Source organism: Canis aureus, chromosome 14 (assembly GCF_053574225.1).
Source record: "Canis aureus isolate CA01 chromosome 14, VMU_Caureus_v.1.0, whole genome shotgun sequence".
Taxonomy (NCBI): Eukaryota; Metazoa; Chordata; class Mammalia; order Carnivora; family Canidae; genus Canis; species Canis aureus.
This window is the reverse complement of record NC_135624.1, coordinates 37046610-37070249: the sequence shown is the minus strand read 5'-3', so window position 1 is coordinate 37070249 and position 23640 is coordinate 37046610. Positions and strand designations below refer to the sequence as shown.

At 54.6% G+C, this 23640-nt stretch overlaps 1 protein-coding gene across 6 annotated transcripts in view; it reads left to right on the top strand.

Annotated features, from left to right (window-relative positions):
• COL22A1 (collagen type XXII alpha 1 chain) overlaps nucleotides 1–23640 on the top strand; it is a 260407-nt gene that overhangs the window by 25768 nt on the left and 210999 nt on the right. For all 6 annotated transcript variants that reach the window (XM_077847369.1, XM_077847367.1, XM_077847366.1 and 3 more), the window contains one exon: nucleotides 869–1435. In XM_077847369.1, coding sequence (XP_077703495.1) covers nucleotides 869–1435 — 567 coding nt within the window. The remainder of the gene's footprint in view (nucleotides 1–868; nucleotides 1436–23640) is intronic.

The following is a 23640-nucleotide window of genomic DNA, read 5'->3' as shown; positions in this document are numbered from 1 at the left end:
ATTTAAAATATATGAGTGCGATATATTTTACGTGGCTTATAATACTGGAATACTGTGCGCTATTTAACCATCTAACAAGAGAGCACTGGCTCAATAAATTATGTGCACCGTGCAGTGGCGTCTCTGCCCAGCCGTGGAAACCAGGATCATCACACTGGTTTCCGGCATATTGCCGGATGTGGGGAAAACTTCTGTGTATTAGTGTGTCTGGTACAGTCCTATGTGCATCAGTAACCATACGGAAATAAGAAAATAATTAGGTGTATACGCTGTGAGTTCACAGCGTATACCTCTCTGTCTATGGAAACATAGGCATTTAAAACATTTTTCGATGGCCTTTTTAAAATGAGCACGCATTACGGGCAGCAGGATTTTTTTTTTAATATTTTATTCATTTATTCATGAGAGACACACAGAGAAAGAGAGAGAGGCAGAGACACAGGCAGAGGGAGAAGCAGGCTCCATGCAGGGAGCCCGATGCGGGACTTGATCTGGGACTTCAGGATCACACCCTGGGCCGAAGGCGGTTGCTAAACCACTGTGCTATCCAGGGATCCCCAAGCTGCAGCAGGTTTAAAAAAAAAAATGAAGTCACTTGGTAACCAAAACAAAAACTATTTAAGAAATTGATAGAGTGGTGGCCCACCAGCGGGAACCACTTTTATGCAAGAATCTGTGTTGGCAGCAGACTCCCCAGCAACCTTGAGGACACTCATCATCCTTAGCCAGTTAAGGAGGCGAAGTTCAGAGCTTGAAGGCAGCCAGACAGGGTCCCCAGCCAGGCGTGTGTGAGGCCACCAGTGCCTCTAGGCACAAGGGCGGCGACCTTTCCCAATCGATTTGCTCCCCACCCCACCCTCCGCTGCAGGTTGCAAGACGGTCCACTATGACCTGGTCTTCCTCTTGGACACCTCCTCCAGCGTGGGCAAGGAGGACTTCGAGAAGGTCCGGCAGTGGGTGGCCAACCTGGTGGACACCTTCGAGGTGGGCCCCGACCGCACCCGCGTGGGGGTCGTGCGCTACAGCGACCGGCCCACCACGGCCTTCGAACTGGGCCTGTTCGGCTCCCGGGAGGCTGTCAAGGCGGCGGCGCGGCACCTGGCCTACCACGGCGGCAACACCAACACGGGCGACGCCCTGCGCTTCATCACGCGCCACAGCTTCTCCCGGCAGGCCGGTGGCCGCCCCGGGGACCGCGCCTTCAAGCAGGTGGCCATCCTCCTGACCGACGGCCGCAGCCAGGACCTGGTGCTAGACGCCGCGGCCGCCGCGCACCGCGCGGGCATCCGCATCTTCGCCGTGGGCGTCGGGGCGGCGCTCAGGGAGGAGTTGGAGGAGATCGCCTCGGAGCCCAAGTCTGCCCACGTCTTCCACGTGTCCGACTTCGACGCCATCGACAAGATCCGTGGCAAGCTGAGGCGCCGCCTGTGTGAAAGTGAGTGTGCGCTGTGGGGCGCACGGGCTGGAGCAGGGGGAGCCCCGCAGGTGGCAAGTGGCAGGGGTACACCAAGTGCACCGGGGCCCGGGCTCAGGGCCGGAGGGAAATGAGCCCCGCCTGCACCCCTGCACCGGGGGCGCAAGTGTGTGCAGTGGTGCACTCGGCCAAGCAGTGGGGAGCCCCGTGCTGCCCCGCGGGCAGGTGCCAGGGGTGCACCCGAGTGCACCTGAGTGTACCAACCCCAGGCTCAAGCAGGGAGGAAAACCAATCCCATCTGCACACCTGCACCAGGGGCTAAAGTCTGTCTGTGCCGCGGGCCCACAGGCCAAGCAGGGGGGAGCCCCATGTTGTGCAGCCAGCAGGTGCCAGGGGTGCACTGGCCCCGGGTTCAAACCAGTCCAGCCTGCACCCCTGCACCAGGGGCAGGGCGCACACCCTGGGTCCTTCCCAGGCTCCACCGCCCTTGGCTGCGCACTGTGCAGGCCAGAAGGAAATTACAGAGGGCTCGGTTCTCCTCCCCAGCTACCCGGAGAGGCCTGGAGGTGGGTGAAGCACCTGGGAGGCCCATCCCCATTTCTGCAGGGGGAACACACCTGTGCACCTGCAGGACCATTCAGGGCAGAGCCCGAGCTCGCAAAGCGAAGCACACGGCAGGTGTGGGGACTCCCATGGGGAATCCATGGGGACTCTTTCCTCTTCCAGGGGTCGGCAGGGAGAGGTGGTCTAAGCAAAGGTGCAGAGACAGGCTTGTGGGCTGTAGCTGTGATCCCCAGTGAGCCGTTTGGAGATGGTCGGGCCCTGCTTATCCCAGAGGCCAACTGCCGTTGACCTGGTGCCCCCTGAGATAACCCGAGGTTGTCTGGAATCTGTTGACTGGGGATGGGGATGGGTGGTGGGGGAGCTTGGGAAGCAGCAGGCAGGGAGCTGATGGCCTCTGCAGTTCTGACCCTGAGGGCTGACCTCCAAGACCCTACCTAGTTGGGTCATTGTCAGGACAGCCTCCTCCACGGGACAGGAAGGGCGATGGGGTTTTTTGTGCATGGCCTGTGTCCAACCTCTGTTCTGCTTGCTTCATTGGGGTGACATCTGTCTGTCCTGGGTCACGACCGGTGTTTGGTAACAGCGCTCTCCAGGGCCGGCAGGTGGGGGCTGGGAGCAGGGTCTCAGGGGCTGCTTTGCTGACTCCTTCTGGGGACTGAGCCTCCTGGGGGGGAGAAGCTCAGGGGGGTCACAGCTCGCCAGGGGTTGTGGCTGGTGGTGGGAGCCACTGGGCGTGGCTTGGCAGAGGAAGGAGACTGAGCCCAGGGATGGGCCTGGTCCCAGGGACGGCCTGGCCCGTAGCCCTGTGAGAAAGCAGCTGAACTGTGTCTGGCACCCGACGGGCTCCGTACTGCTCTGTGACTCTTCTCTGTTGGCTCACTTCATCCCCACTCCCACTGACTTGTTCACAGATACTTATTGGGGATCTGCTTTTTGTGTGGCCTTGTTCTGGTTTCTGGGCCTGTCGAGAGAGATTAAGACAAAACTCCTGCTCTTAGAATGTTCATGGTCTGGATGATAGAAAAGACACATAAAAAAAAAGGATATAATCCTGTGGGGGTGATCTTAATAAAGCTGCCCCAGGGTCTCATGGGGTCCCACTGTGGTTGTGTTGGGTGATGACCCTGAGAATGACAGAGGGCTTCCTGGAGGGAGGTGGTGCTTAGACCATTTAGAAGGATGTGCTTGAGCAGTAGGGTGAGGGATCGAGGGGTTGGCATGACGCTGCCAGGGAACTGTCATGGAGCCGTGCAGCTGTGGCCAAGGAGGGCACTGGGGTTGGTGGCTTTGCACGATGGTCAGGCTCTCAAGAAAGGAGGGCCTTGAGTGCTAAGATGAGGTGTGGAAGGGTTTTGCTCAGGGGTAAGACACCGTCAGATCCATGACGATGGAATGGGGCAGGACAGCAGGAAACAAGGAGACCCTTTACAGAACTGCTGGAGAAATTCTGAGAACAGACAGTGCTGGGCATAGGCCCCGTTCCACAGATGAGGGAGTCCCTGCCCTGAGGGCTAAGTGAAGGAAAGCTATCCCGTATCGAGGCATCAGCCGTGAACTTTCACTTGACCCTCATTACAACCGCGTGGACTATAGTGGTCTCCTTGTCACAGATACGAGTGTGCAGCACGCGGAGCTCCCGGGAGGGCCAGCTGCTAGGCTCTCGGCAGTAGGCCAGAGGGGTGATGCCAAGACAGGAGAGGGCAGGAAGGCAGGAGAGAGCCGGCTAGGGCCAGAGCTCAGGGTTGACCTCTAGGTCAACCTGACATAGGGTCATCAACCCTGAGACACCGGGCCACAGGCCCAGCCAACAGCAGAAGTCCAGTGTGGTGGCTCAGGAGTGCTATGCACCTGCTGTGATCCCAGAACGGCCTGATGCAGGGCGCAGGGAAGCACCCTCTAGACCCCTCCCACTGGCATTTTGTCCTCTTGCCAGCCTGGGTTCAGGCTGGTTCTAGGTGATGGCCAGAGAGAATCTAGATTTTGAGGAACCTCTGTGCCCGGGGCATGGTTCTGGGAATGACGGGGACAGCCTCGGAGCCGTGATGTCACCTCTGGGACATGCTGCCCGGTTAACAAGAGGGCGGAGCTGGGGACGGAGTCCATGCCTTCAGCCTTGGCGTGTGACCTCCTCCTGCTGTGCGCCGGGCTCAGGCGGCCCCATCACAGGCAGTAGAGGACCCCACTCTGACTGGCTTGGGTAATGAAGCACATTGATATCACACATGACAAAAAGGCCAGCGGTCAGGCGGGCTTAACTGAAGAGGCCAGGGCTCATTCCACTCCTTCCGTTTCTGGGTTTTTCGTTGGCGGTAACTCTGCTCTTGGCCGGCTCATGTGTCTGGGGCCTGACACGGACGGTTCGCTGCAGAGATGTTGATGAAGGCTTTGTAGGGAGGAGGGTGAGGTCAATGAGGGATACTGAGGCCCCGGGAAAGGGCCGCGGGAGAAGAGGGGTGATGGCAGGGGTGGAAGCGTGCCCAGAGCCCCCTGAGATGGGGAGGGGCTGTGGGACAGTAGCTGGGGTCACTTCAGGGAGGTCAGCTGCTGCCTCCACGGTGGCCTACAGGGAGCACGAAGGAAGCCCCCACCCCTCCCCGCCCTCCCCTCCTCTCCCCTCCCCTCCTCTCCTCCACTGGCCTGAGCCCAACAAGAGGCCCAGGTGATGGTGTCCCAGGGGCCAGCCTCCCGGGCTCCCAGGGAGCAGAGGAGGCAAGAACAGGGTGGGAGGGCACAGTGGGGCCACCTGTGGTGAATCTTAGGGCCACCTGAGTGTAGGACCTTAGACCCAGGACAGAGGACACCATAGCCCCAGCGGGCCTGGATTCAATCTGATGGTGGAGCATGGGCCTGCGACTCTCCCCAGACCAACACTGTAGTTCCTGAGTGGAGAGAGGCTGTGTGGGGCCTAAGCCACGTGACCACCCCCACACCCTCCAGGGAAGGCATTTGACCCACGTAGAGACACGAGGGCTGCCAGCAAGAGAAGGGGGACCCGATGCCAGCCGGCCGGGGCCACTGCAGGTCCCCCGTGATGACACTGAGAAAACTCACAGTGGCCAGGCTCCTCCAAAACCCTAAATAGATGTAAGACGTAAGTTATACTCAGTTGTCTGAAGGGAATCTGTTTTTGTAAATACAGCTGTAAGCCGACCGAGGGCCTGTTCTATTCTGGTGACAAATGAAACAAAATCCCATTACAATGGCTTCAATTAGAAACAAAGCAAAACAAAATAAAATAGCTGGCGGTAACATCCTCAAATATACCCCGTAAGATTAAATCAAGGAGCATCGCAAAATCCAAATGACCAGAAATCCCTGGGCACCCAGGAGATACCTTTGGGTGACTTCAGAACCCAAACAGTTGTTCTGATTAGGGGCTTCATTCATATCAGTGGTCTGGAAAATCACAGACGAACGATGCCCGGTTTTTGGTGTAGCAGTCATTCAATGGCATCCGACCTACTCCTTCATTCATTCAACAGGTGTAGCAGTCATCGGATGCAATCAAATCATTCATTCACGCAGTCTTCAGCAACCCTGCAGAGCGTTGTAGTAATCATTCATTCATTCATTCATTCATTCATTCATTCCCTCCCTCAGCAACTGCACACCGAGTGATTCCTATGTCGGAGCCCATGCCGAGTTCCCAAGATGCGGCGATGGCTCTGACATTCTTTTTTGTCCTCGAGAAGCTTTTGTCTCCTTGGGGCAGCAGGGACGTGGCAGCTAATTACACTATGGAATGTGTACCCTGGTTACCACCCGCAATTTCGTGTGCTGGTAGTTCACCTGCCTGGGGTCTGTCCTCACACACAGGAATGAGCTTCACGGGGGCAGAGTCTGTGCCTTGCGGTTTCTGAGCGCCTGGAACAGGGCCTGGGATGTAAAGGAGCTGCTGGAATGTTGTTCAAAGGAAATGCAGGGTGGGGACCTGTGGGTGGGTCTGTGCTTGCTGTTTTGATGCGCCCATTAGAGGTACTTGTGCGATGATCTACCCCCTGTCCAGATGCAAAGATTAAGAATCCTCAGCCAACCTGAAATCTTGAAATATTGAACATATCTGTGTTTCGATGAGCAGAGACAAACGGTTAGATTTTGAAGGTTGATGAGGGTCTGGAAAAGGCAGGCTGGCTGCGATGGGCTGGATCATGCTAAAGATGTCCCCCTGCCTCGTCGGGTGGGACGGAGGCCAAGGAGCAGGACCCTGACCGGACCCCACTGGAGCGAACGGAACTAAGGTGTCTAATGTTCTCTGCACCCAATGTTGACAGCATTTTGCAGGCCACTTGCACCCCGTCCTCACCCAGCCCTGTGACATTCTGCACACAGGGAGCCACGGCTCCAGACCTGCATGGCCAGGACACACCAGTTAGTGTGGCCCAAAGCAAGAAGTGCCACTAGTACTGTACACACCGGATTTTGTAGACACAATGAGAAAGAAAGCATTTGGGGCCCCTGGGTGGCTCAGCGGTTAAGCATCTGCCTTCAGCTCAGGTCATGATCCCAGGGTCCTGGGATCGAGTCCCCCATCGGGCTCCCCACAGGGAGCCTGCTTCTCTTTCTGCCTGTGTCTCTGCCTCTCTCTGTGTCTCTCATAAATAAGTTAAAAAAAGATCTTAAAAAAAGAAAGCATTTCATGAATATCTTTTCTGTCAATCATATATTTAAATGTGAATATTTTGGAAATTTAAATACAATTTAAATACAAATACAATTCATAAAATTGATCTCACCTGGTTCTACTTCTTCAAATGTGGCTACTAGAAATGTTATTATTACCCATCAAGTCTGCATGCAAGGCTCCTCCTCCTCCTCTTTCTCCTCTTCCTCCTCCTCCTCCCCCTCCCATCACTCTCCTTTGTTGCTGCTACTGCTGAACTGTGGTCCAGTTGCATCCAGAGCCCGTGCTTTCCATTGAGCACTTGGCTGCAGAAGGGTGGAGGGGCTGCCCTTCCGAGGGGAAGTGGAACCCCAGGTCTGTGCACAGGAAACCAGGGGCCCATGTGTGGGGTGGGGTGCAGCTCCCAGCCCTGAGGCAGCACAGGTTGGGGTCTGCAAGCAGAGGCTGGTCTGGTCTAGAAGCCCAGCTGAGAGTGACCAGGTGAGCTGAGGAAGGGGCAGTGTGAGAACAGGAATGGGCCTGAGGCCAGACAGAGCTTCTCTGGGGTGGCCATTGGGGAAGCTTCTCTGTCTAAATGCCCCGGGGCCACCCGTGGACCCTGATTCTCAGGATCTCTGGGTGCTGCTAAGAGCTCCGTTATAATTCCAGCTGAAAATAAAAAAATAATAATAATTAATTAAAAAATAAAAATAAAAGAAATAAAAAAAAATAGAATTCCAGCTGCATATCCTACCACGTGGGGCAGGGCAGCAAATAGGACATTAGTTCTCCTGATTTATCTGCTCTCGCACGTTTATGACTTACCCTGTGCTTACCTGCTCTGTCCCAGCTCATGTGTGCAGCACCCAGTGTTGGCTGGCGCTGTGATCATGAGTGTCAGCCGTGACTGGGTGAGACCCTCCCCACCCCAGACCAAGGGTGAGACCTTGGTCCAGGGACCAAGGAGCAGTGCTGGGATCTCAGCACTGTTGTCCTTGACCTAGGGCCTGAATTCTTTGCAGGAAGTTGGGATTTTTTGGGAGCATCTTTTTTTTTTTTTTTTTTTTAAAGATTGTATTTATTTATTCATGAGAGACAGAGAGAGAGAGGCAGAGACACAGGCAGAGGGAGAAGCAGGCTCCATGCAGGGAGCCCGATGCAGGACTCGATCCAGGGACCCCAGGATCACTCCCTGAGCTGAAGGCGGCGCTAAACCGCTGAGCCACCCGGGCTGCCCTTTCAGGAGCATCTTTAAACTCACCGTGTCATTGATGTCTCCCCAAGTTCCCAACATGGGTTTCCTGGTCCTTTATTTTCTGTGGACGGCCCCGGGGCCCCGGGGGTCTACATGGCTTGCCTGGGATCACAGGGAACCAGGTGCTCTAGTGTCCATTCCCCTTGGCATCCACTGCCTGGGAGTGGGGGCTCTCAGGCTGCCCCCTCTGTAATCCTTTGGATTTCTTTTTTCCTTTTTTAAAAATATTTTGTTTATTTATTCATGAGAGACACAAAGAGAGAGGCAGAGACACAGGCACAGGGAGGAGAAGCAGGCTCCCTGTGGGGAGCCTGATGCAGGACTCGATCCTAGGACCCCGGGATCACGCCCTGGGCCAAAGGCAGACGCTCAACTGCTGAGCCACCCGGGTGCCCCGTATCCTTTGGATTTCTGTTACTGAAGCGTGCTGGTGCCTAGCGCCGGCCTGGCTCACACGGTGACCAGTGGCTGTGTGCTGAGTACATGAGTGATGCTGACTGTCCCGCTGGCCTTGGGCTCGTGGAGGGAGGTGCCTGTGTGTCGTGACCTCAACTCCTGCCTCTGCGGCCTAACAGCATCCCCAGGGGATTCAATCTCAGCCCGGCTCCCTGCAGTGTGTGGGGCGGAGGCTGCAGACGGGGCCCAACCCCAAGGCATTGGCTGTAATTAAGAGCTTTCTCCACCCGGGGCTGTGTTGTGGCCACAAAACAACCTTTATATAGCTAATCGGGTGGCCGTGAGTGAGCCTGTGGAATGCCAGCCGGCCACAGCTGAGAGACCTCCGCCTCCTTCTATTTTGGGGAGATTCAGTGGTGGTCCCCTCACCGCTCTCCCCACGAGCAGGGGGCACTGTCCTGGGTTCTGCCGCTTAGGCTTTCAGGCAGCTGGGCGGCGATGTCGGCGTGGGTTAGGGCAAAGGGGCCTCTCCCATGCTGCTCTGGTGCTTTTTCCCATGACACGTGGGCACCTCTGTCCGTGTGTCCCTCTCTCGATGGCCTGTCTGTGCCTTGATCTTTGCTGTGGTTATCAACAGGAAATTTCACCTTCTAAATGACTGAATGGTGAACTCCACCTGAGAATATGTCCTCTTTTTTTTCTTTTTCTAGTGCATTGTCAGGAAACAGCCCAGCTTCCTGATGTAATTGGGAATGGGCTGGAGAGACCTTTACTTATTTATTATTTTTAGCTTTTTTGAAGATTTTATTTATTTATTCATGAGAGACAGAGAGAGAGAGAGAGAGGCAGAGGGAGAAGGAGGCTCCCTGCAGGGAGCCCGATGTGGGATTCGATCCCAGGACCCCAGGATCACACCCTGAGCCAAAGGCAAGATGCTCAACCGCTGAGCCACCCACATGCCCCTGGAGAGACCTTTAAAGATATTGTGTCATAACCGTGGATGTGTAAGGATCCTCTATAGTTATTGGGTTGTTTTCTTTTTTGGACCTATTTTGATCAACCCCCTGTTCTCTCGCAGACATTGTTCTGAGGCACAGGGTTCCTCTTTGAATAAGGCATCTGTGGTCCTACTTTTAGAGTGACATTTCCAGAGGAAGGGGCCCTGGAGAAGGGAATTGAGTTGAGCTTGAGATGACAACCAGCGACAGTCCACACCCCGAGTTCCAGGCAGAGGCAGCAGTGAAAGCCAAGGGCCTGGGGTAGGCGTGCACTCTGTGTGCTGGAGCGGAGTGTGAGGGGAAGGGGAGGGTTGTCACCCCTGCTTCGGGAGGTGGAAATTGAGGCTCTAGCTTCCTGCCTTAATGTTCCCAAGTGTGTGTAGGAGAAGGAGTCCAGCCAGGAGTCTTCCCTTGGCCAGAAGCAGAGTCCTCCTCAAACCCCAGGAATAATCTATCTCCTCAAAGACCCAGCAGTCAGGCCGAAGGGAAGGGCTTTGGGGCTGGCTCTTGGCATGCCTGGGTGGCATGTCCCGCCTGAGAATTTCCCTGGGCCCATCTCCCTCTGATCCTGAGGCGTATAGCCATTAAAGAAGGCATAGCCTGCTGGGGGCATTGTGCCCAGTGACTAGTTCTTTCTGGCCACACTCCTGCCTCCATCCCCATGTCCCTCTGTGTGCTCAGATGCTGGTGGTAAGGTGAGGAGACACTCACACACGCACATGCACACCATATACACACATCACACCCACAAACATGCACACATACCTGGGAACATATGTGCGTGTGGCCACCAGACCCAGCTAGTCCTCTGGGTGGACCCCAAGGCCCGGGAGGATCTGCAGCAGCAGCAGCCGCTGTGGGTTTGGAGCTGCCACGTGGATGTCTGTGGCTTGGCCCTTGGGACCGCGTCAGCCTCAGAAGCAGTTCCGGCGGGGCCCGCCCTTTGCCTAGAGGTCACCAGGAGTTCTTCCTGGGAAAACTTGTTATGATCGAGCTCACCCTGTAGAAATAGTAACTGGGTTGCTTCATTCTGATTATGTGCTGGGAAATTTTATTAGAAAGTTACTGAACACGATGAAAAGCTGAAAAGCACCCACCAGTTATACGTAATTGGCAAACATCAGAGAAAGAGAAACGGTCTCCCAGCTGTGCCCAGCCAGGCCGGTGCCTGGAGAGGATCCCGGGGGCTGTTCAGAGCATGTCCCTGCCTGACTCCGGTCTCTCTCTAAAACCAAGGAACCCGAGTGTCAGAACTAGACATTTTGCCCGTGGCCTCTGTGGGGCCGGGGAGAGTGTCCTGCTGCACTGGCAGGGGCGTGTGCCCGCATACCCTTGACTCTCTCTGAATGGACCACACTCACATTGCTTCTGTGTCCTGGTGATGGTGTAAAACCGTCCTCCTGTGCTGAACTCTGCGAGTGCCCCCTCGTGTGTTCCTGCAGGCCATTCCTACAAGAGCTGGGTATTGGTAGCGAGGTGCCATCGGGGTGCTTACGCCTCATCGGAGCGGGCACCCGGCCTGCCCAGCTCTGTCTCCCTGCCCTCTGTGACACCTTAGGCCAGTTTCCTGGCCTCTGACCTTGTGTATGGCTGTACAATAGAGGCTACTGGCACCATTCCTACCTTTTAGGGTGTTGTGAGGATGTAATGGGGTGTGGGAAGCATTTGGCGCAGGGGTGACACTGAGCATGTGCTATGCAGTGTTTGCTTTTACTACACACCCATGCATCCAGGCGTGCATGCACAGGCATGTACACACAGGCACACACACACCCATGTATTCACATACGTATAGACATACATTTACATGCACGTACATATGGGTATATGTGTGTATGTGTATAATTTATGTATATGTAAATTACACACAATATCCATCACACACAATATCCATACATATAAATTTTTTAAAAATTTATTTATTCATGAAAGACAGAGAGAGTGAGAAAGAGAGAGGCAGAGTCACAGGAAGAGGGAGAAGCAGGCTCCATCAGGGAACCCGATGTGGGACTTGATCCTGGGTCTCCAGGACCACACCCTGGGCTGAAGGCAGCGCTAAACTGCTGAGCCACCTGGGCTGCCCCCATACATATAAATTTTTTAAAAGATTTTACTTATTTATTTGATGGAGAAAGAAAGCACAAGCAGGGGGAGCGGCAGGTGAAGAGGGAGAAGCAGACTCCCCTCTGAGCGGGGAGCCTGATGCAGGGCTTGATCCCAGAACCCCGATATCATGACCTGAGCTGAAGGCAGACGCCCATCCTCCTGAGCCACCTGGGTGCCCTACATACATACAAACTTTATGTGTGTATATGTGCATGGGTACATATACTATTTTCCAGAAAGATGATTAAGTTAAATACCTTTCACTTACGACAGTACATCTCAACCCTTTTGTTATGTCCCTGTAAAGGACCCTACATAAGTATTACATTCCCCCCAACTGCCTCCTTCTCTGAAATCAGATACAAATTTCAGAGCTGTCTGTTTATGCTGCGTGAGCTTCAGAGGGCCCAAGCCAGTGGGTCTCTCAGACTTGCTCACCCTCTCCCTTGAAGCAGTTTTTGCTCCCCGGGAGGGGATACATCTGGCCCTGTGAGAAGGCATGATTTGGGGTGGAGGGGAGGGGTAAAGGATGAGAATTCAGGGCAGGCCTGGGTTCAGATCCTGCCTTCTTCTGTCCCTCAGGAGCTGAGACTTTATAGCCTCCGTGTTTAGCAGATGGACTTAGATCTAAAAGCCCAAGTTAAATCCAGGTTTCTCTGTTTGGACAGATTACCTTCTTTTTATATATATATATATATATATATAAATTTATTTTTTATTGGTGTTCAATTTGCCAACATATAGCATAACACCCAGTGCTCATCCCGTCAAGTGCCCACCTCAGTGCCCATCCCATCACCCAGTCACCCCCACCCCCCCGCCCACCTCCCCTTCCACCACCCCTAGTTTGTTTCCCAGATTTAGGAGTCTTTCATGTTCTGTCTCCCTTTCTGAGATTTCCCACTCGTTTCTGAAGCTTTAGTTTTTCCTATAAAATGCAAGCAGTAATAGTCTCTCTGCCCTCTGGAGCAGAGGGAGCGTGCACATAAGAGGCCCCCTCTGTAGCTTGCACATAGGGAAGTCACATGGCAAAGACCCTGATCTGAGCCAAGGGGCTGGAGTGGAATCCCATGACCACCTGCCAGCTGGGGGCCCCTTGGCAGGGACCTCACCTCCCAGAGACTTGATTTCCTCCTCGGTAAAGCTGTGATGATATGCACCAATCTAGCAGCTAAGTGATTCTGGTTGGCTTTATTATTGTGTTGTCCTGCTTACTATTTTTATGTCACGTCCATATGAAATAGAACATGCCAAAAATCAGAGTGCCCAAACCTAACATGGTGGGATCTGAGCTCCCTGTCGCAGGGAGGGAATCCAGCAGAGTCTAGAAGTTCATGGATCATAAACTCTGAGAAGGACGTTGGTCTGTTCAGGAACACAAGATCTTTCTTGATCAAATGCAGGGGTTGTTGGCAGACTACAGCCCACAGGCACGTCGGCCTGGGGGTCAATTTTTCAAGTTGAGTTTTGTAGGCATATGGCGTGTCAGCTTGTCCGCGTACTGTCGGTGGCTGTGGTGTGAACACACAGCTCAAGCTCAGTAGTTGTGACAGAGACTGCGTGGCTCACAAAGGATATTTGGACTCTGACTCTTTACAGAAGATGCTTACTGAACCCCGGCTGTTGTGTTCTGATACGATGGCTGGAAATCTGGGGTCACGGCCACTAGCTCCCCTGTGACCCTGAGTGGGATATTTTATGGGGACCTCGGTTTCCAACTTGGGTGCTGAGTGGGGTGGGCGAGAGTCCCCTCCCCCGTCTGTGTGTTTCGGTCACCATCATGCTCCCCCAGCCTTGTACGACTATTGTGGATGACTCCTATATTCGTCAATTTTCGGGGCCACCCAAGGTCTGTAAGAAAGCCTCCTGTCCTCCCTGGCCTTAGACAAGGGCTCATGTCCCAACTGGACTAGATGAGTCATATGGCTTTGGGGTCAGATATGAATCAGCATCCTCCCCTTGCTAGTGCCTGGCTGGCTGGGGGGGCCTGTGCCAGCCTCAGCACCCTTTCCTGGTGCCATCCCACGTAAGCATCCACGTCGGCAAGGTCATCCCATTTACTGGAATCATGTCATGCCAAGCATTCCAGCTCATGGAGGTTGGACTATGTGTTTTGCACAGTGGTTTTAGTTTAGGGTTAATAAAGGGATAAAATACAGTGGCCACAACTAAATTGGTACTACTTGAAAAAGGCATATATACGTACACACTCTCTCTATATACGTGTGTCTATATATAAATATGCATCCATATAATTAAACCCATGGAGAAATTCTGCATTTCTGAGTGACTCTCACGTCCTGCAGCTGACCTTCTAGCTGAGCTTATTTCATACTTGCCAGAGGGCAGGCAGGACATGGGGGTTACACAATGTCTAGGGACTTTCCAAGAAATGTGGCTGATGAATTGCAGTGCTTCTTTTTATTTTATTTATTTATTTATTTATTTATTTATTTATTTATTTATTTATTTGAGTTTCTTTTTTTTTAAGATTTTATTTATTCATAGACACAGAGAAAGAGGCAGAGACACAGGCAGAGGGAGAGGGAGACGCAGGCTCCATGCAGGGAGCCCGATGTGGGACTCGATCCTGGATCTCCAGTATCACCCCAGGCTGCAGGCAGTGCCAAACCGCTGCACCACGGGGGCTGCCCGAATTGCAGTGCTTCTGACACAGCTCCACACTTACTGGAAAACTGAAGGAAAGCCATTGTCAACGCACCATGTTCTAGGTGACTGTTTTGCTATAAGACATGTCTGTCTTTGTCCTTTTAATTATAGACTCTGGCTTCTTTGAGTTCATCCACCCGCCTCCACACACACAAATGTATGCACTAAAAGACAAGGCATAGACACACATGCTCACTCAGATGCACAGGTGTGCATACACACACACACGCGCAGGCACACACACGACTCTGCTGTTTCCCGGCTGTGTGCACATTTGGGCACAAGACTTACCCTCAGTTTCCTCATCTGGAAAACATGCAAACTATGTAAAATTCTCCCATGTAGGCACATTGCTAAGATTCTGTGAACGTCCATAGATTGTACGGCCTGAGTGATTGTAGATCTTGTCCCCACTGTCTCCACTGTCCCCACGATCCCTGCTTCAGAGAGGTCTCGGCCAGAGCCTGAGAAGGCACAAGAGTAGCCAACAGAGCACCCAGCCAGGTCCTGCTGCTGTTCCTGTGAGCCTGGCATCCTTGATGCAGAAATTTAGTCCTCGCAAATGAAAATTAGCCATTTGGCACTATTTCTCTGCATGCTTAGAGGTCCGATGGGCCACACAAGTCTCCACCCCATCACACGGGACCCAGGGCCCTGTCTATGCAGAAGAGGTGGTGGGAATTTGAGGGAAAAGGTCCTGGCTGGTGCGGCTTGGGATCAGTGCAGGCCAGCTTCTCCCCCTCCTTGCTTTGTGTGAGAGTGACCCCACGGTCCACATTCAGGGAGGGGTGACTAGAAACGTCTGAGTGGGAACACCAGCTGGCTCAGAGCAGAGCATCTCACCATCAAACAGGTGATGAGCCTGTTCCACATGTTCCACTGTCTCAAGGTGGGGAGCCTCATGGGGAGCCTAAGGCACTCTGCTCCATAAGATGTTTGTTGATTAGAAGCCACAAAGGGCCTTATGCATCTAAAAAACTTTTTTTTTTTAAGATTTTATTTATTGGGCAGCCCGGGTGGCTAAGTGGTTTAGCGCTGCCTTCCGCCCAGGGCATGATCCTGGAGGCCCAGGATCGAGTCCTGTGTCGGGCTTCCTGAAGGGAGCCTGCTTCTCCTTCTGCCTCTGTCTCTGCTTCTCTCTCCCTCTCCCTCTCTCTCTCTCTGTCTCCCATGAATAAACAAATAAAATCTTAAAAAAAGTAAAGGTGCAGGACTTGATCCTGGGACTCTGGGATCACACCCTGGGCTGAAGGCAGGCGCTCAACCACTGAGCCACCTGGGCATCCCTAAGAAAAGACTTTTTAAATAAAAAAATAATTCATGGTCATCAGACGTGTTATATACAGCAGGGAAATAGGTGAATGGGAGGGCGCGAGTGAGTGAAGCCTCCATGGGTTGCTTTGGCCTCCTGGTCTAGGAACCTGAACAGGTGATATGGGTGGGGGGACACACAGGCGGTCGCAAGAGGGGGTGGGAGGATGGGTGAAATAAGTGGAGGGGATTAAGTGGTACCAAGTTCCAGTTATAAAGTCATTAAGTCATGGGGATGAAAAGTCCGGTGCAGGGAATATGGTCAATATTATTGTAATAACCGTGTGTGGTGACGGATGGTGGCGACGCTTATCATGGGGATCATTTCGTAATGTATGAAAATGTCAGATCACTCTGCTGTGCACCTGAAACTAGTATTATACTGTATGTCGACTATGCTTCAATTGTTAAACATTGGGGGAAAAAACAGAAAAGAAAAGAAAGAGGGAGCCAGTAAACCTGCAGTAAGGACCTGATAAAATTCTGGGCTATCGAGGAGTTTCTCTCTTTGTCTCCCCCACTTCCCTCCCTGCCGCCCTCCTGGAAGCCCAGAGTTGAAGTCCTGTGTTTGCCATTTGTCACCTCCTTGCTGATAACGTAACCTCTGTGCTTGGTTTCTCCGTCCGTGCAATGGCTACACCAATCCCTCCTTCCGTGTGCGAAATTAAATACACTGAAGCATAGAAAGTGCTCAGGGCAGCACCTGGCACACAGCAGGTGCCACCTGGCCCATAGCAGATGTCCGATACGTGTCCACTGTCGCTCCTCTCTGCTGCCCATGTGTCGTTGGGGAGGTCACGGGAGCTCTCATCTGAAATACGGGGGGATGGGAAACCCATCTGATAGCTTTGATACAGTGTTTTCCTTATCAGTTCAGGAAATCTTGATTAAATGCTTCTCAGGAGCTGGAAACTGTTGCTGCAGGATATGGGAGTGTGGACCTTAATGTGACCTACACACAGCCCTGCTCACATGGAGCCTCTATCTTAGAAGAAAACCCCATTAAAACATGAGTATGTAAGAATGATGCGTGAAAACCACAACGAGATCCCACCTTGTATCTGTCAGAATGGTTCTGGAAGAGCCTAGAAATAGCAAGTGTTGGTGAGGATGTGGAGAAAGGGAACCTCTGGGAGCCCGTCAGTGGGAATGTGAGTAGGCCCAGACATTAGGGATAGAGGATGTGGGTTCTTCAAAACATTGAGATTAGGACCACCATATGATCTAGCAGTCCTACCTCTGGAAATCTCTCCAAAGGAAATGAAATTACTAACCTGAAAACGTACCTGCCTCATTCGTTGCAGCATTATTTACAAAAGCCAGGGTGTAGAGACAACATAAATGTCCACCTACGATGAATGGGTAAAAGAGGCTGTGCTGTACACTACACGGGAATATTATTCAGCCATAAAAGACGAGGAGGGCCTATCTGCTGAAACGGCATGGATGGACCTTGAAGGCATCATGCGGAGGGAAATAGGCAGAGACGGGCAGGTGGACCGGCATTTCCCAAACAGAGGGCTTAGGGGCAGAGGCAGGGGGTGGAAGGGTTGGGTGGAAAGTAGGAAATGTAGGGGAAAAGGTTCAACAGTGACTCCAGCACATAGTAATGTTCTTATGAGAAACCGGAGGCTGGAAGTACTGGGCAGCCGGTGCTCGGTCAGCTAGGAGAAGTAGGAAAGGCCCCGGCCCGAGCCCCTCCTCCTCCACACCTTCATTCTCCAGGTACAGGGATGGCAGGTGCAGCAGGGCCTGGGGCTGCAGGCAGCGGGGAGCCATAGCTTCAGAAGAGTGCAGAGCCAGGTGGCCCCTCTGTGCCCCACCCCAGGCTGGCACCTCCCGCTGCAGACGCGCAGAGGTGGGTGCAGTCTCTGATGGGAGGCGCAGCCCCAGTGGGTGCCGTGGGTGGAAGGAGGCCATGCGAGCAGAGTCCCCACCCAGCCCCCGGGCCTCAGCTCATCTCCGGTTACGGCTGTGCCTTCACCAGCTGGATTGGTCCAGGGGGAGTGGACAGGGTGCCCAGCTGTTCCTCCGTGACATCTGGCTGTGATTTCCCACCAGCCTCACCAAAGCTCCCCCCGCAGGAATGCAGCCAGTGGCCATTCCGGGAACCCCCCGTCCACCAGCCCTCTGGGGAGAGGGGTGGGAGCAGATGAGGAGCCAGGCTGGCCAGGTCCACTTCTGCCCCGAGACCTGGGATGCAGTGCATGGTCCCCGGCCTGCTCCCACAGGCATTCGGGGCCTGGTAAGGGGAGGGCTGAGCCAGGGCACCCCGCTCGTCCCCGAGGACGGTCGTGGTCACCGGTGCTCCGAGTCTGGGGCCGTGACCCTGCGTCTGGACACAGACAGGTCTGATGTCAGACCACAGGCTCTTGGAGGGAATGTGGCCGTAACTAGAGAAAAGTAAATCGCACCTTATCTTGTTTGCCCGTCTCTGCTGAGAACCACAGAATGTCCCCGCGGGGAGGCGTTTTGGGCTCGTTCTGTTTTCCTGGGACTGCACGGGGAAGTGGCGTGTCCCGGCCACGGGTTGACTTCGGGTCAGCATCGCCCAGACCCCAGGCCTCGTTCACGCCCTCTTACCTCCTCCCCTTACCTCCTCTCCATGGGGCCGAACGAAACATCTTGCAAAACTCCCCTGGATTCACATGATCAATTTGCCTTTTTAAAAAGATTTTATTTATTTGTTTATTCATAAGACTCACAGAGAGAGGGTGGGGGGAGAAGCAGGCTTCCCACAGGGAGCCCGATGCGGGACTCGATCCCAGGACCCCAGGATCATGCCCTGAGCTGAAGGCAGGCGCTCAACCACTGAGCCGCCCAGGCGCCCCCTAAATTTGCATTTTGCCACTCTTCTTCTTAGATTGCTGTCCACACAGAATCTGCTCAGCAGCCCTGTCACCTGGGCCCCACCTTGTCATGCAGCCCTGGGGGTGCCCCTCATCCTCGGATCCTGTGGGAGCTCAGGGCTGAGGGTGACTGACCCCAAGCTGGGCGCAGGTACCGTTCCCCTCAGCGCTGGGTCCCATGCTGGGGATGGACAAGACGTGTGGGACCGAGGTGGCCCAAAGCTTCCTGCACTTTCTCTCCTGTCACCCCCGTTCGGACCCTGAAGGGCGGGCTGAGCAAGCCAGGCTCGGAGTCTGAAAAGACAGAGGATGCCGTCCACCTAAGGTCACTGTTCACTCCCTACGGAGGAGCAAACAGGACAGAGACTGCGAAGAGGAAGCTTGGGGAGACGTTCGTTCCTATGGAGCTGATGCAATCAGCCCCAGCAGCGAATTTGGGTTAGAGGTTTTGTATCCAGGTCAGAGGGCAAAGCTTTTGGGAGGAGAAAAGTTTGGTGTTAGATGCCATAGCCCGTCCTCCCCAGAACCTGATGTCCTGTAACATACACCGTGGTTCCAGAAGCTCCTGCTCCCCTTACCGCCCCCCCCCATCACCCCAGGGCCACTGGTTTCCTGGGTTTGGGTTCCCAGGACCCATGAGCAGTGGGACAAGCCTAGGCCGTGCGCCTGGTGCCGCGGAGGCTCCACTGGGGGTGGCAGCGTGGCACCTTTGGTGGCATCAGACTCCTTACCTGGGAAATGAGAGGTCTGGACCGCAGGGTCATCCTTCAGGCTCCTTCCCAAGCCTCAGCTCTGGCCGTGTGCCAGAGTATTAATTCCAGAAGTACCTCCCTCCGTTGTGGCTGGAGGCCCAGCCCAGCCGCTAACTCTTCCTGCCCTGCACGTCTTACCCCGCCAGACTTGAGGTTGTGTGGGGCCTGCCTTCCAACCAGGCCCTGGGTTGGAATCCTACTCTGCCTCTCCCTGCAGGGTGACGTGGATGGCCGTGCATCCTCTCGGAGCTCTAGCCACCCCCCTGGGAAAGCCATTGAGAGACTTAAGCGAAACCCCCTGGACCGCGGGCTCCAGAGGGCAGGGACCCTTGCCCTTTCTGTCCCCTGGGCGTCCCTAGCATGCAGGCGGCGATCGTGTCCCTGCCGTGATGTACACTCCAGAAACATTGGCTCACGTCCCGCTCTGCTCCCTATGGATCAGCTTCCCAGCAGAACACAGGGTCTTCGGGTCCTGACAGTTCACCTGACAGTTCACTGCCACCTGACAGTCCCAGCCCCTGCCCACCGCTGGCCCCAGACCCCACACTGCTGACCCCTTCCCCCGCCTGCCATGTGCCTGTCTCACCAATTCTGCTCATTTAAGGAATCCTTGAGGTCTCCAGAGCGCTTGTTCTACGGCTGGATCATTTAACCCACAGTGGACTCGAGGTCTGCTGCGGCCCAAAGACGGGAGGTGGCAGGGCCAGTCAGGCCTGGGTTTGGATTGTGCATCCTGAATGATGAGTGCTGCTCCTTGGGGACCAGTCACGGCTTGCTGGTGGCGACTCTCCTGCTGCTTCTGCAGCTCATCCTCCAGGTCTCACTGGAGACCTCCCTGACCCTCCAAGCAGCTCAGATCCCACTGTGTTCCTCCCATCCTGGCCTCAGTGCTACCCACTGGTTATAGTCCCCACTTGGAGAGGTCAGGGCCTTATTTGGCCAATCTCCATCTTGTCCACTGGACAGCAGCTCCCTGAGGCCAGAGAGCCTGTCGTCGTGCCTGTGATACCCCGGAAGAGTTTGGTCCCAGGAACAGAGCTAGGTATTCACTAAATGTGGGACGAAGGAAAGAAAGTTTGCAGTTAGGTGTGGTGCCTCTCAGATGCCAGCAGCTGCAGGTCATGGCTTGGCTGAGCCCAGTGGGCCGAAGTGGCTAGGACCCACGTGGGCACCTGGGTGCTGGCTGAGGGCTCTGCTGCCCTCCTGAGTTCCCACCACCCTTTCTCCCCTGGCCTCTGCTGACACCTGCTGGGGCTCCACCCACGAGACATCCTAGGAGGGAAAGGAAGGCCTCTGAAATCCCACCCCCCTTGGATGGCCACACTCATGCAGTAACCACCATTACCTTCCGCCTGGCCTCAGTTGCTCACTCTTGACTCCTGGGCAGAGCCACCTCTTCCTCGCCCTGACTTCCAACCCCTGCCCTGGGTCACCAGGTTTCCCTGAGCTGGTGCCTTCCCACCTTTACCTGTCTCCTCGCTCCACGTAGCTCAGGGCTTGGTCCCCTGCCGACCCCAGGGCAAGCCCAGCCCCTTCCCCCTCAGGGCTCTGTGCTGCTTGCTCCTACCCCTGCCTGCCTGCCCTTCCTGTGGCTGGCTCGTGCCCATCTCTGCTCTCAGCCCAGATGTCACCAGCCACCACCTGCGTCCTTCCTGCGCAGCGCTGGTCACACCCGGTGACCAGCTTGCTTCTCTGTGTCTGTTTCCTCCACTGGCACATGACCACCGAGAGGCCAGGGCCCGTGCTTGCACTTGCTCGGCATTCTGGGAGGTTTGTGCTTGGCACTCTGCAAAAGCGCGCGGGCTGAATGAGTGAAGGAAAGAAGGAGCACTTGTTAGGCCCCGGGCATCAAGCCGACGCCTTCCCGCTCACTGTCTCACCGAAGCTGCAGGGTGACCTTGCATGGGGAAACCCCACACGCTTGTATCCCTATTTCCGGATCTGGAAGCGTGCACAGGGGGCACCTGACATCAGAGAGGTCGGCAGAATCCAGACTGCCTTCCCCATCAGCCTTGGAGAGCTCGGTCTCTCTCTGGCCCTGTTCCAGCCTCACCTTACCCCGGTGAGCAGGCCAGGACTTGGGCTGGGAGGAGAAGGCCCTGGTGGGAGGCCACCTGCCGCTGCCCAGGTGGCCCTGGGGCATGTCAGCAGGTGCAGGCCCAGCAGGCCTCCTGGACTCCCCAGCTCACCTCTGCAAACAGCATTTGCTTCTGGCCACCAGCGCCCCCACCGGCCTTCCTCCCTCCTTCCCCTGGAGCCTCCTGCTGCCTCAGCAACAAGCACCCCAGGGCAGGGCTCAGACCTGCTTTTAAAAAATAATAATCACGGTAAAACAAACTCGCAAATCACGTTCAAATCTTTAAGGCAAATTTGAAAATACAAAGATGCAAAAAGGAAATAAGAATCACCCCAGGTTCTGCCTCCCAGAGGTAACCATGGTTTAGGTATATGCTCTTCCGGACACCCCAGCATGTGTGTTTGTGGGAGCAAGTGAGAGAGAGTGCTGGGGTCACACCGAGCTGATTCCTGTCTCCACCACTAGCTAGCTGTGTGATGTAACCGAGTCCTCTCGGCTTTCCTAGCCTCGGTTGCCTCCTCTGCATAATGGGCACGATGAGTAGCATTGATAGGAGGCCAGACGGGACCCCAGACAAGCCTCATTCAGCAGCAGACATGCAGCCATGCCCGCGGGAGCTGTGATCCCAGCATGCTTGCTCACGGCTCCGATGAGACCTGTCCCTCCACTCCCCTGGCCTGTCTGGGTGAGGGGCCCCTGGGGGGATGTGAGGCAGGGGGCTCGCTGGAGAGGATCGGACAGTGGGAGCAGCACCCCAGCTGCCTTGGAGCATATAAGTAGCTTCTGTGAGAGAGAACGGGGACCTGTTTGGGCTTGGTACTCATCTTGCCGTCTGTCCAGTCCACCCCCCGGGGTCCCAGTGCCCAGCTCGGAGCCTGGTGGACAAGAGCGAGCAGACCCCCGGAAGGCGGGACTTGGGGAGCATCTGGATCTACAGGTGCGGAGCTAGGACTTTACAGCAAGTCAGGGCCCTTCATGGGCGGAAGGAGCTGCCTCAGGAAGTAGCAGCTGGCCGTCTGTCTGTGCAGGCTTTGGAGACAGACAGACAGACTTGGCTCCCTGTTGGCTGGGTGACTGGGGTGGGTGACTTCTGGAGAGACTGTGTGGTGCAGGGGAGCCAGATGCCGGAGCCATTGTGCTGACCTCCCCACTTGCTGGCTCTGCGGCCGTGGACCATCCATTTGTAACCTCTTCAGGCCTTTCTTCCCGTGTCTGTGAATAATAGCACCTGTCCCTCGGAGCCGCAGAGCAGGAGGGTGACGATGACTTCCTGCTGGCGTGGGGCGCGGACGGGCTGTGCTGGGTGCCTGCTGGTGCCTGATTCACCCCCTCCTCCTCCATCTCCTCCCTGCACACTGGGAACCCCATCACGTTCTCAGTGGCAGCTGCCCAGGGTGAGTGGTGATCGCTTCCTGTCCATTGCCCTCTGTGGCCTGTGGCTCTGTGCCCTGCTCCCATGGTCCCGCTGATTTCCTGGACCAAGGCTACCAGCTCCTAGGTTCTAGGACCTTTTTGCAGATCCAGGTGATCCTCCCATCCTGGTGAGTTTCTTCACCTTTTATGCCTCTGTTTTTACATCTGTATAATGGGAAAAAAAAACTACTAGAATGGCTATTGCAGGTAAAATCCCCAGCTGGGAGACTGGCACACAGTAGGTGCCCAATAATTACCATCACTCTCCTTTCCCAAATGAAGACACTGAAGGGAAGAAACGGCTGGGTGTGCTGTGGGTACGTCAGCGAGAAGCAGAGGGCATCCTGTGCAAGCACACTTTCCTCTTCTGCCATTTGGTAAACTGAGGACACCCGGAGTGTTTTTCCTCAGGAGCTGCAGTGAATTCCTAGTTTTTTCCACTTTGGAGCAGCAGCTCTGGTCAATCAGGAGCAGGCCCCTCTTGAAAGCTTCTGTTGAAACAGAACTGGTCCTGTGGGCACAGGGATCTCTTTCCTCTCTGGAAGTCAAGAGTGTTCTAACGACACAAAGTCCGAGGGAGAACAGGTATCAGTGGGTGACAGTAAGTCAGGTGGTTGTGATCAGTCACGTCTCTTTTGTGTTCTTACTCTTTCAAAGAGGAAAAGTGACCTTCTAACCCGAGAGCTAAGTACACATGTCCGTTCCAGAGAACGTATCCCATCGACAACTTATCCCACCCCAGAGCTGCTTCTCGTGTTGATCCTGAGTCATTCCCGGGGAAACCCACCTTTACTGGGATGGTGAAGCCACCCCAGGCTGTCAGTGGCTCCTTCACTGGGACAGATGCGCCGGTTCTCACAACCACCCTGAGTTGTCCTCAGGCATCTGGAACAGGGAGCAGCTTTCCAGTCCTTGAGGAAAGGGAATGTGTGCAAGTTTGGAATACGCTCAATGGCAAATTAAAAACAAAAGCAAAGCAAACACAAACAAAGTACAGCGGCTTAGACAAATAGAAATGTGTTTTTCTTACCCTTTTCACCCAGGCTTGGGTTGCTGGGGTTGGAGTCCCTGACTCCTCAATGGTCCTTGGCAGTCTTGCAATGTCATGTCCCCGCAGTCTGAGCGGAGGGAAGGGACTGTACATGAACTGGGCAACCCCACCTAACTCTCTCCCATTTCATCTTTTTTTTTTTTAATTTTATTTGTTTATTCATGAGAGACACAGAGAGAGGCAG